This window comes from Phoxinus phoxinus (assembly GCF_949152265.1).
Source record: "Phoxinus phoxinus genome assembly, chromosome: 21".
Classification (NCBI taxonomy): Eukaryota; Metazoa; Chordata; class Actinopteri; order Cypriniformes; family Leuciscidae; genus Phoxinus; species Phoxinus phoxinus.
The window spans coordinates 9,163,684-9,177,190 of NC_136896.1; the positions used below are offsets into that span (position 1 = coordinate 9,163,684).

At 37.1% G+C, this 13,507-nt stretch overlaps 1 protein-coding gene and 1 long non-coding RNA gene across 2 annotated transcripts; one reads left to right on the forward strand and one right to left on the reverse strand.

Annotated features, from left to right (window-relative positions):
• Positions 1–1,517: 1,517 nt before the first annotated feature.
• LOC306989427 lies at positions 1,518–8,756 on the reverse strand. Its single transcript, XR_013795632.1, has 5 exons — positions 8,664–8,756; positions 7,978–8,134; positions 4,511–4,655; positions 3,957–4,039; positions 1,518–1,656 (listed from the first exon to the last, which is right to left on the reverse strand). It is a non-coding gene; the product is annotated as an uncharacterized lncRNA (long non-coding RNA).
• c1qtnf1 (C1q and TNF related 1) lies at positions 1,531–13,250 on the forward strand. The gene is made up of 4 exons (XM_079595153.1): positions 1,531–1,670; positions 9,782–9,924; positions 10,033–10,136; positions 10,722–13,250. Exons 2-4 carry the CDS (start codon positions 9,782–9,784, stop codon positions 11,270–11,272), a joined length of 798 nt encoding a protein of 265 aa, XP_079451279.1. The 5' UTR covers positions 1,531–1,670; the 3' UTR covers positions 11,273–13,250.
• Positions 13,251–13,507: the final 257 nt, after the last annotated feature.

Sequence of the window (13,507 nt, forward strand, 5' to 3'; positions counted from 1 at the left end):
CCAGCAGGTTGCGTAACAGTCTTGCACGTGTTTTTCAATGCAAGTCTCAGAGTAACTTTAGAACCGTTCAGAAAAAAGCCTGTAATGGAGCTTTTAAAAGAGCCAAAAACGTGATTTTAACCTTAACCTAACTTATCTATCTGCATAAATAATCTTTAATAATTAATAAAAGTGTTGTTTGCAACTATATGATCTCTCCTTAATGTCTGTATACTGACCTAAAAAGTATTTAGGTCAGTGTGTGTGTGTGTGTTTTATTATAAATATGTTTGAATTATATGCCTATAAATAAACTTTAGTGTAACATAAATAATACATAATGCTACAGTTTTTTGGTTAAATTTTTCAGTTTGCTTTTAGTTTTCCAGATACATACCAGTCAAAAGCTTCATAAGCTATACTATAAAACGGAATTATGGTAATAATTATGGATTTAAAATGATAAACTAAACAACACGATGCTTGCCTTCAAAGTAGTAACTCTACAGAAGAATATTTTTGAATGGTTGTGGACAGAAGTGTTTGTTTGGACTTTGGAGTTAGATTTATTTGCTAACGAGGACATCTAGTGGTCATTGATATGAATAGCAGGCACTAACACGAGCAGGAAAAGAAACCTGTTTGCAACACGGCTCAAGTTTGTGCCATTTTTGTGATGTACTCTGATGATAATTTTTTTCACAAGCCTGTCTGTGCTATTCCTCTGTATAATATGAAAATACATAGGGCAATGTCTTGATCCACAGTGCTAAGAAAATTCCTCTTACTAATGACCTTTAAGCTGAAAGTCGTATGTGCTATTTACATTTTACAGACCCTTTGCTTATTATGGAATACAGCTATTTTGCCTGACATTTTTACCATTGCACCATTTAGCATGTCTATAAGCTTAAACAACAGGACCTTTCTCAGTAACAGTAACTACACGTCTCATGCCATGATGAATCAAGTGACTGGGAGGAAAAGCACTTTGCGGAGATTATAAACATAGAAAATCTGAAGAATAAACATGTTTGAAGTGAACAGCATCCTTTTGTCCTTGACTGAAAGTTGCTCAATAACATGGACATGACCAGTTTCAAATCAACATTAAAAATATACAACCGCATTTATATTATATGTCTAAAGGTCTTATGCAAAATTCGACAAATTAGTAGACAAATGTGCCTATACATATCAATGTTTTTGCAAATAAAAGTTTTTTTGTCAATATATTACAATGCTTATAGTCCTAACAATCTTAACTGAAATGTTTGTGTTAAAAATGATTTGAAACCATACTTAACATTTGTCTGAAAAGTCTGGAAACAAGGTGGGACACAATTCATTACCCCCCCCCCCCCCCCCCTCTCTCTCTCTCCCTCTCTCTCTCTCTCTCTCTCTCTCTCTCTCTCGCAAAGTTTCTTTTCTTTTAAATTTGTCCTTTTTTGTTGTTTTCATTTCACCCCACCCTCTTGGATGCATCCATGCTCCTCCCCCTGTTCTCCTCCTTTCCTGCACTTTTCCCCTGGCTTCTCATGGCATGCTGAGTTTGGGAGTGCAGGAGGGAGATGTCTTAAAAACACTGAAGGCGATAAGACTCTCAGAGAGACAGAGCAGTGCAGCCCAGTCAACGCAAGCATCCTCAGTGCATCCCGTGGACCTTCAGGTTTGGACCTGCCAACATAAAGGTAGGGGATGTTCATTAGGATGTTTTAAGTTAGAAGTTTGATCATCTTTGGAAGAAAAATATCACATGGTTACACATAATGGCAAGTGCAACAGTGTGTAAAACCTTTTCCAGATGTGAAAAGTTTCCTGGGAAACTGAATCCTGATGCAAAACAATATGCCAAATTTATCTGTGCACTTATCAATGCACCATGTAAGTGAATGAGTATTATCAGATCATGAAGGACAGGTAGTTATTTCACTTTATGAGTGTTGTTGGTTGCTCACATTGAATGTATACATATGAGTGATATAAAAACAGGTGTTCTCCACTATAATTGTGTTTTATTTTGAGACAATGTCAAGATGACTGTTAGATACATCAAGCTTAGAAATTTACACATACATTTTAACAGCAGGTGCAAGGCGAAAGGACACAGCTGGGTTAAATGTTTTGAATGTAACAACACCCTGGGTTTCATGTGGTTTTAATATTACAAAATAATGAAAACGAATTAATTCGGCCAGTGACAGATCCCACCCTATCCCCAAGGAAGATCTACTGAATCATGGGCAATGTAGGATCATTGTAAATTTCAAAATAAATCATAAAATATATTTTGATCATCCATGGAACGAGTAGCACTGCCACAGGGTGCAGGAACCGAATCTAGGACATGAATTCTTGAGGCATGCCATCACAAAGCCAAGTTCATTGCCTCAGTGAGACAGTGGAAATATGACACTATGAAGATCTGTGCTACACCAGATTGCTTTTAACCCCACCAAATGTTTCAAACTACATAGTAGAAGTTGCGTAACAGAGTTTTCTTGCATAATTTTACAGATTAAATGGCAGTTAGCAGAGGTTTATCAGGGAATGACTCACCAGTGCATGTTTCTCCAGTCAATACCCTTGTAGATAAAAGTCCTTCTGAATTTTTTTTCTTTCACTTTGAAATACATCACACTATGGAAGCTCGTTTCTGCCAGGGAATAATAAAAAAGGCAATTATTTTCGAGTTTATATCTTGCTATTCTAAATTTATAACTTGCAATTGTGCTTATATAGAAAAAAACTCAGAATTGCGAGATATAAACTCGAAAATAAACTCACAATTGCCTTTTTTATTATTCCCTGCATGGCAAGAAACTCGACTTTTTTTTTATAGAATTGTAAGATATAGTAAATTCATAACTGTGAGTTATTAAAAGTCTGAATTGCGAGTTTATATAAAATAGATTTTAGATATAAACTCGCAATTCTGAGAAAAAAAATCCAGATTCTCTTCTTTTATTTTGTATCAGAAACAAGCTTCCATACATTGTGGAAATAAAATGGGTTGCAAATATAAGCTGAAGATGAGTGTTTTCTTCAGTTCAGTGAACCATGGAGGATATCTAAGTTAAGGCACAGTGGCTTATATAGGTCAAGGGTGAAACTGACCTTAGTGTTTTGCCACACAGACTTCAAAGTGACCGCACTGTTAGCTTTGATGTCAGGGCCAGCACCAAATCCAGCAGTGTCTAGTTTAAAGTAATGGTATTTCTAAAAAATAATATACTAACAACAACGTATAGTATGTACAATGTGCACTCATTCATTCATATGTGCACCTTATCCTCCTTCTTAAAAAAAAAAAAAAGTGCAGACAATTGCTGGGGGTGAACTTAAACAATCCTGTCGGTTTGCAAACAAGGTATTGAATAACATCATGTACCTGTACCAACAAGTCCTTACCCTTTGTCTTATATGGGTAGGGGACGTACAAAGACAAGATTCCACCTTTTGATTGTTCGGTCATGGGCATTTAGGCTAACAAATTGAATTAAAAGTAAAGTGACAAATTGTGGTTTCAATGTATCATTGCCTTGTTATAAGCACAATCTTGGGCTGCCATCAAATGCAATACCACCAAATACCAAGCTGAATAACAGACTGTGTTTGGAATGGAATAATAACTTGCCAGCCACTTACTTATACTTATACTTTGTATAATCATTATTTGACTAAAATAGTCCTTAAAACTATGCAGTGTGCAACAACACAACTTCTAAAAAGTAGTATACATTATCACATCATGTTGAGTAGCACCCAGTTTTCATATTATAATGATTCAGTTATTTTATAGTTTTTGAATAATTACAAATGTCTAAACTAAACTTTTTTTTTTAAATAGACATGTTCAAAAAATAACTCAATGGGACTGGGGAGGCCGCAGGAGTCTTTCCACAAGACTAATATATAAGTATGTTATTCTCTCAAAGAAAGTATGGAAAAAGAAAGTATTTTTACACTCAACTTACAGTACTTGAGCCCAGCTGTGTTTCAAGAGCTTGCCTTTTCTGATAACAGCATCCAAATGAACTCAAGGAACTAATTGTAAGTCCTGAAAGCAAAGAAAATGGTTGTTTTAATAAGATGGATGTTTATTTACTCTATTGATAGACCATGTCATGTCCACTTTCATTCCCTGAGGTTCATTCAACTTCCTCTGAAGAAACTTTATTACAAAACAGCCGCAAAGAATTGGGAAGATTTTGAATGTGAGAAAAACATGTTGGTCCAAGCATGTACGGGTATATAAGGGTACATGCTAGCTACAGTACAGTGCACCTGGCATATAGGGGGTTTAAATGACTAGTGACAGAAGCATTCAGTATGAGTATTCAGTATGTGGTTGAAAGTTGGCCACTGGGGAGCGTTTGGTCACACACCCAAACCCAAAGAATGGAGCCAGTACCTAATTTCTGTAGTCAAAGAGACCAAATTTACCCTTTTATTTACCTGTTTATGTTCAGCTGCTGACCTCAGACAGGAAAATTGAGAAAAGAGTTACAGTGCACCTGGTGGGCCTCACCTTAAATATGATCCAGAACCAAACACCTACAGTACGAATTGCCCGACTGTTATCCACGCTGGATTCAGCAGAGACCACACGCTTGTTTTCCACTGAGAACATCCACCAAAGCCACACCTCGTAGTTCCGACACGCCACTGCACGCCTGCCGAATTATGTAGGGGTGCAAAAAGCACAATGCAGATTAGTAAATAGTTATTATGATCTGTTGTGATAACACAATGGGAATTTGTTATGACACCTTTCAGTGGCTGTTTGCAGTTTAGGAATGTGGGAACATGGAAAATCCCACATTATTTCCTTTTGTCTTTTTGATATGGACCTATGGGTCTGAAAAAAACAAACAAAAAAACATTACTTTTACATATAATTACATATAAAAAAGTGTGAAATTTCTGCATGTGAATGCCTCAGACCGGAAACGCAAGCTCATGCGAACTCTGACCTACGAATTCGCATCATGCAAAGTGACCAGTATTCACTCTAAAACATGCTGGGTTGTTTCAACCCAATTTTGGGTCAAATATGGACAAACCCAAACGTTGGGTTAAAAATTGTATAACCCAATGGCTGGGTTTGTCCATATTTGACCCAAAATTGGGTTGAAACAACCCAGCATTTTTTAAGTCACGGCATGATCTTACAGTGTCCATAGAAATGTAGAGTGCTCAAAGTCTAGTGCAACTGCTTGTCCAACCACTGGAAGACACACAGAGTGTTTGGGACACGTTTCTAACCCCCCAGATTATTGATTACAGTTTGAGGAGTCAAACATTATGTTTTTGTTTTAAATCTTCTTCTTTTTTTATGCACCAATGAATTGTTCAAAATATAACCAGCAGTGTGCATTTATAAGGTCAATTGTAAATTGACTTGAAATATTTAATTTGCAGTAATCTGAAGCTTCAATGGCCGAAACCGGTTATGATACATGACAACAGAAAGCAGTCGAATGTTTATGCATTTGACTCTTGGCTCTCCACTCAAGGTTTCAAACCTACAGGGTTCAGGGATTCTTAGATGTTCTGAAAATGATGCGTGGTGTTCTCTGGAGAAGAAGGGTGAAAAAACAAAACAATCTTTACTTATGTAATACATTAAAAAAAGGTCAGGGTAGATGTGGATCGAGCCAAGAAGAAGACTGGGCCTGAACTAAAGGAGGACTCAGTGATGTGCTGAACATGTAAACATGACCTCAAGACCCCAACATCCGCAGGAAGGAGAGGGATTCTCATGCCAGAATATCAGATGTGGGACTGTAAACATGGCTGAGCATGAAAAAGAGGATAACCAAGGAAACAGCAGCAAAAGGGAAATAATATAAAGCAGGCATTTTGAAAGGGCTGAATAAGTAAATTTTTTCCCCTAGTTATTTGAAGCCAAAAAGTCAGATGGCACCAGAAAAATCTACGAAAAAAATGTGCTTTTGATGTCAGAGAAGTGGCCTTATATTTCAAATATATTACGTAAGGGGAACACAATAACCAGAAAATGTGATCAAGCTGTATTACACTTATTATTTTGTTAAAATACAGCATATTTACACTGGGATGCAAACAGCATATAGCACTATTTACACAGCATCTAATTTCCTTTACACAAGTCTCTGCCTATTTTCAAACAGCAGTCTTATAGACACATAGTACAAAAAAGATGGTCAGATGACATACCCAGGTGAACACATCATAAGCTTATGGAGGATTAGACGTGCACAACCTCAAAGCACTGCCCTAAAACTGCTTTGAACTTCAGACTAAATCGAGTGATCTGACCTTTTCTTACATTAAACATCACTCTAAAACACACACATACACGTAGAAAAGAGGCTTCATCTCAGTGAGTTTATTAAACAGTGGGACATAGCACGTCATTCCTCAACCTCATGATTAGAGAAGGGTTACTGTGGCGTGGCGGGCTCCAGAGAACCTCATTCATCCAGTATTATAGGCAGTCTATAGTTGTAAATACTTTATGGCATGTTTGGTTTGTGCAAGTCAAGACGCTGTGGGCGGAATCATGCGAGCGAACATATCAACATATGTAGTACTCGGCTCAAAAACACACACAAACAAGAAAAGATAAGAATGAATAATTTTTACGCTGATACTAATTATATGCATTCTACATAGATCAAACACTTTGCACTACAATCTCTACGAAAGATTATTAAACAATACCAATGATCTCAAACCATGAAACAACAGGCATACTGTGCAATTATTTAGTGTCATTATCTATAGTGCTGCAATACTGCACAGCTGGACACAGCAAAACTAATATGATGACAGTCTGTTGGACTAAAGTTACATTGTGTAACCTGTGCACAAATCAAGTTCTTTTTCATAAAACATAATTATATGTTTTGTTTATTGTTTATCTCGTTATCATTGTTCCACACTGGGAAATTGAGTCAGTGTCACACACCAGAAAAAAAAAAGGACCGTCATTCTGTTTATCTCCAATTTTAAACGAGATTTTCTACTTTTGGACCTCACGGTTTTATTTTGATGGATACCTTCCATGAACATTTTTTCAACATTTCTAACTCTTTCTTGTAAAGCATGTACATGGTTTAGGAGGTACATAATATTCTGTTTTGTACATAAGAACATTTTAATTATTTTATACATGAAGATTTTAATTGTGAATCTAACTTTAATTGTGTATAGTTGTTTGTTACATTACTTATGTACAAACTGTTTTATAGAAGAATGTTGATGTAGTATTTGTAATCTGTCATAAGTAGATGTGTTTTGATTTCACCACATTAAGCTTTTGGAGCTCATGCTGGCCTTGACCAGTGCTTTTATGGGTTGTTAAGTGTTTTGAATAGCGGAGCATTTTACCTCACAAAGTATGTGGGCTTTTAATCAACTTTGTGGGAGTTTTCAGTATGTTCTTAAGCAAAAAACAACAAAAAAAAAAAAAAAACAATACAAACACTTTTGCAGCTAGCAATAGTTGATCACATCTGATTGTCATATACTACTAAAAGCTATTTACTGTGACAATACAATGAAATAAATGATGATATATATATATATATATATAATTATATAATTGATCAGAGAAGGATTAAATTGACAAAGAGACAAGAGTGACTAACTTAGCCATAAACCTGAACAGATACATCAAAAATAACTAATAAAACTAACAAACACCTACTTTATATAAATTTGAGCGAAAACATAATTATAAATGGCAGCATTTAAATAAATATTTTAGTCTGGCAATGAAACATAAATGCCCCTGCAAAGACCCAAATGAACCCTCTGAAAATTATTTTAAATCAGCACAAGTACATACAAGAGAGAAAGTGGATGATTACTGTAATTTGTACAGTATGTGTGCAAATGTGATATAAAAACCAGCAAAGCATTCACACTATACTGCTACTTGCTATAAAAAGTAGCTTGTTACTGGAAAATCTTCCAATACTAACAGATTTAAGAAGGATGGAGACTGGCCTTAAAATACTTTCTCTTCAGTTTAAGTGAATTTTTGGCTCATGTCTTGCTTCATTATGTGTAATATGTTCTGCTCATGACTGATCATTAGATGCCATTCTCCCTCATGGTTTGGAAAGGCAGAAAACAAGGCGAATTGATTTTTTCGTTTGCTGTCCTAAGAAAGAAAAAAAGATGAGATTTATAATTACATCTGAACATCAAGTACTGTATGATTGGCAATTTAAAATTGGACAACACATTCCAAGAAATCTTGTCATTGGTTTCATCATTTTTCAGACTATTTTTTCATTTTTTTTTACAAACAGTTGCAAGAGCCTTTCATTAGCTTTCAACACCTGATTGTTGTTTATGAAATTCCACAATGGTGGTCTGAGCTTTAACCCAAAACTGTTTTGTTGTTGCTATCATCAGTCAAATGTTAGAGGTTGAATAACATAGCTGGCCCTTTGCATATACATGATAACACACAGCATGGATGCTACTAAATCTGTCATGTTATAACAGTCTCCTATCATGACCCTACCATCCAGCAAAAGGCCTAAACATGTGAGACTGTGTAATCCTAACCTAGTATAAGTGTGCAGAGATTAATAATTGTGTGCAGAGATTAAAGGAACACTCCGACTTTTTGGGACTTTAGCCTATTCACCTTATCCCCCAGAGTTAGATAAGTCCATACATACCTTTTTCATCTCCGTGCGTGCTATAAGTCTGTTTGACGCACCCACCGCTAGCCTAGCTTAGCACAAAGACTGGGTGTAAATGGTTGCAGCTAGCATACTAATCCTGCTACTTGGGCGGAGTGATAACCGCAGCACCTGAGACGCGCTCTGAACGAACTCTCTGCTCCTCACCACGGCGCGTCTCAGGTGCTGCGGTTATCACTCCGCCCAAGTAGCAGTGCTTCGCCTTCAGAGAATATAGTTCCCAGTATTTATACGGTTAAAATATGTCTGTGTCTCATGTGACTTTGTTTTTTGTACACTCTGTGACTATACAAATCACAACATGTAAATAGGAAAATGTTTGCGTTATTTTGTCACTTATTTGGATTAGTATGCTAGCTGCAACCATTTACATCCAGTCTTTGTGCTAAGCTAGGCTAGCGGTGGGTGCGTCAAACAGACTTATAGCACGCACGGAGATGAAAAAGGTATGTGTGGACTTATCTAACTCTGGGGGATAAGGTGAATAGGCTAAAGTCCCAAAAAGTTGGAGTGTTCCTTTAATAATTATGCTCAGAGAAAAAAATAATTTTAAATTAAGTGTTCCAGACCAATTAGCATATTTTGTATTAATATTAATTATTGTAACGACCTGCAGTTTTATTGAAAGGGTAATCCATAATCATAATCATAATCAAAAACAGGCAAAACCGAGAAAACCAGGCAACAAATAAAATAAAATGCACAGCACCAGGAGAATGCTCAGAATTGCAGTGTCACACTAGCCAAGACTTCTCTTTGAATGACTGAGATAACCAGGCTTATATAGGGTGAGGTAATGAGCTAATAAGAAACAGCTGTAAATAATCATGATGATTAGGCCGGACAATGAACTATGGGAAATGAATTCCGTGTAAGAATAACAATCGTACAGGGTGGAGTGCCCTCTGGTGGCAATCACGGGCACTCTAACTGGTGACTGACACACTTAAAAATCAGGGGTGAATCTAGAAAATGATGAAAAATTGAACAGGAACATCGATGAAAAATAAACAAATAAATGACAAAAACTATTAAATATATTTTATAGTTTGAGTCTTTTATCCAAATAATGTGTTACGTAATTGTTGTCTCAGATGCTGGTGTCAAACCTGGTACTGCTGGGGGTGGTGTTTGCCAAATGGGCCGAGCCGTACATTACCCAAAACCGAGAAGCAGAACAAGATCCATATGAGCCCAGAGATAATCAGAGATCCACAGAATACTACAGAGATGGAAGGTACTTACTGATCAATCAATCCAACAATCCATCCAACCAACCATCCATCCATCCATCCATCCATCCATCCATCCATCCATCCATCATTATATTCTCTTGTGATTCTAGTGGAACAGAGTGCAGGCGATGCTGTGAGCCTGCAGAGGAACCACCTCAGTATGCCAGTCCACACTACCAGATTGTGCCACAGATAAACATCACCATTCTAAAAGGTACAAACAATCAAAATGTACTTTAAATGTTCAGCTTTTTTGTTGCTGTATACAAATCACAAGGTAAATATCTTCCATTTTAAGGATAAAAAGTAACAAAAGGCTTACATTTACAGAACAACTTTCATAATCTGTTGACTGTCTTTGTATACAATTGTTTGGATAAATGTCAAACTTAGTTGAAAATCTCACTGTCGGTAAATGATATAGGCCAGGCCTGGTTAATCGCAGGATGCTTCTGTGGTCTGGAAAACATGCAGCAAAAAAGACAAACCACCACAGGAAGTGACTTTATGATCCAAACTGTCACAAACAACAGAAGAAAAATGGCTGTGAGATTGGCGCCATCTTCTCTTCAACGCTCCAGTCTTCACTCCACACAAACAAGACCATTATGTCATTTGAAAACCATAATTTTTGTAATTTTGTTAATAAAACACCCTCCAAAGCCTGACCCAACCACAAAGTTTCAGGAAGCAAGACATGATAAATGAGAGATAAAGAATGTAAAAGACCTTTTTAATGATGCTTGTTAAAACAAAATGAACTTTCCTACGATTCACTGCTACATTCCTTCCCTTACAGGGGAAAAGGGAGACGCTGGTGGGCGAGGGGCCTATGGGAAATCGGGCAAGTCAGGGCAAACCGGACCCCGAGGGCCCCATGGCGTGAAGGGAACCAAGGGCAGCATCGGTTCCCCCGGGGAAGCCTGCAAGTCCTACTACGCTGCCTTTTCCGTGGGCCGCAAGAAGGCCCTGCACAGTAACGATTACTACCAGACCATGATCTACGACACGGAGTTCGTCAACCTGTACGGCCACTTCAACATGTTCACGGGCAAGTTCTTCTGCTACGTCCCCGGCATCTATTTCTTCAGCCTAAACGCGCACACCTGGAACCAGAAGGAAACGTACCTGCACGTGATGAAGAACGAGCAGGAGATGGCCATCCTGTACGCGCAGCCCAGCGACCGCTCCATCATGCAGAGCCAGAGCCTCATGCTGGAGCTGGAGAGAGACGATCAGGTGTGGGTCCGCCTCTATAAGGGCGAGAGAGAGAACGCTGTGTTCAGTGATGACTTTGACACCTACATCACGTTTAGTGGTCATCTTATCAAAGCGAAGTCAGAAGGTTGAGCAGAGCAAAAATGATGGACAGCAAACATTTATGTAACATGTATTAAATAAGATGTAATTTCTTTTTTGTCTTACATGGTACCTGAGGAGAAACTTATGATTTAACTTTATGATCCAGTCTTGTCTTACCATTTAACTCTGTTACAGATTCTGGTGCTATTTGACAAACATAGGTTATTGTTACAATGGTTATTGCTACAATGTTACAATATGCTGTTGTGTTAGAAATTTTGGATATTTTGCACAATAGTTAATATTAGTGCCTTTTTTATTAATGTGTAGATACATCAGAAATCATTTAACAGATTACTACAAATTATTATATTATATCTGTCTATAAGTAATTATTTAAGTGGGACTACAAAATAGAAAGTGATGCTAAAAAAAAACTGGTGTTATAAAAATATTATTATGAGTATATTATTATAAATATTGTAAATTAGGATTCATTTAAGAAAAATAATGCAATTTCAGTTTAATATTTAAATCACTAAATCAGAAAAGATGCTGAAGTACATCGTTTCAGAAAAGTTGAAATATTACCAAATAATTTATGAAATATTTTTTTTATAAATGTACAGTATTATAGAATGAGAAAATGTGGGATACTTAGACACCATTCTGCAGACAACTAGAGTAACTCAATGATCAATGACAAAACACTTTGATGGTGTCTCTGAATGTACTGTATTATAAATGTTACATTTGTAAATGGATGCACCGATAAGACTTCATAATCATATAATGTATAAGCAGCGATATTGTGGATTTGATTGTAGTGTATTCATATGATAATGATTCCTATATGTGTTTTACTTTTTTCAAAATCTGGTCCTGTCTTGGACAAGGACCCTGTAAAATAACAATAATATGAACTGAACAGTTACATTAACCAAAGCTTATTTTAAAAGCTTTGAAAGAACCAGGTTACTGTGGTCAACAGCAAGTTTCTAAAAAAAGATTAAAGGGATAGTTCACTTTGAAATTAAATTTTGGTCTTTTTTAGCTTACCTCAAGGGCATCCAAGATGTAGGTGTCTTTTTTTCCGCAGTAGTTTCAATTTTGACATGTTTAGGTCAAACCGTTTTTGTCTGACAGTCATATCATGCAGGTCCACGGTCACTGTCTCAAAGAGCATGCACAGAGTCCAAATTAAAACAATTCCCCATCGTCCAAATTCAACAATTCCCCATCGTAAGTACACATTGTTGGCCTAAGACACGAAACGAGCGGTTTGTGTGAGAAAACGAACGGTATTTATATCGTTTTTACCTCTTGTAACACAGCCACGACCAAGTGATCTGAGGGCGCGGGCGCTTCCTTCTGTGTGACGTGAGCGCAGACTGGTGCATAGATATATACACAATAGATGTCGCATTAAAGACATTCGTTCCAAACCCATATACTGTCTATGGTTCCAAAGAACTGCCGTAGCCAAGGCGACATCTAGTGTATACAACTATGCACCAGTCTGCGCTCACGTCACACAGAAGGAAGCGCCCGCGCCCTCAATCACTTGGTCGTGGCTGTGTTACAAGAGGTAAAAACGATATAAATACCGTTCGTTTTCTCACACAAACCGCTCGTTTCGTGTCTTAGGCCATCAATGTGTACTTACGATGGGGAATTGTTGAATTTGGACGATGGGGAATTGTTTTAATTTGGACTCTCTGCATGCTCTTTGAGACAGTGACCGTGGACCTGCATGATATGACTGTCAGACAAAAACGATTTGACCTAAAAATATAAAAATTGAAACTACTGCGGAAAAAAAGACACCTACATCTTGGATGCCCTTGAGGTAAGCTAAAACATGCCAAAATTTAATTTCAAAGTGAACTAACGTTATCCCTTTAACAGGAGCTTCAGCAGGAAGTACATTACGTATTATTGTTAATTTGTAAATTTTGTGTTCATTATCATTAAATTAAACAGCTCCTTAATCCAACAAGACAATATTAAATATTTTAGTAACCTCCATGTCAAATTGGATGACCATGTGTCTGTAGTTGTTCCTGTCAGACCAAATATAGAAGATAGATGGGGTAACCAACGCTGGTAACATGTTTAGTAACATTTTGTCGGATTTGGAGACCCTGCTGTACTTCTTCAGCTGTTCACTTCAGAGCAAAACGCTTTCAAGGATTTCAAACAGAGGAGATAGGACATAACAAAAAGCAGTTCTGTGTGAAATATCACTCTAAGATCTCTGCTTAGACAAACATAGCTGCTTGT

Coding starts and splice junctions, on each gene's coding strand:
- c1qtnf1 (XM_079595153.1), top strand. CDS start 9,782: ATGCTGGTGTCAAACCTGGTACTGCTGGGGGTGGTGTTTGCCAAATGG. Junction 9,925..10,032: donor GAATACTACAGAGATGGAAG/GTACTTACTGAT, acceptor TTGTGATTCTAG/TGGAACAGAGTGCAGGCGAT. Junction 10,137..10,721: donor AAACATCACCATTCTAAAAG/GTACAAACAATC, acceptor CTTCCCTTACAG/GGGAAAAGGGAGACGCTGGT.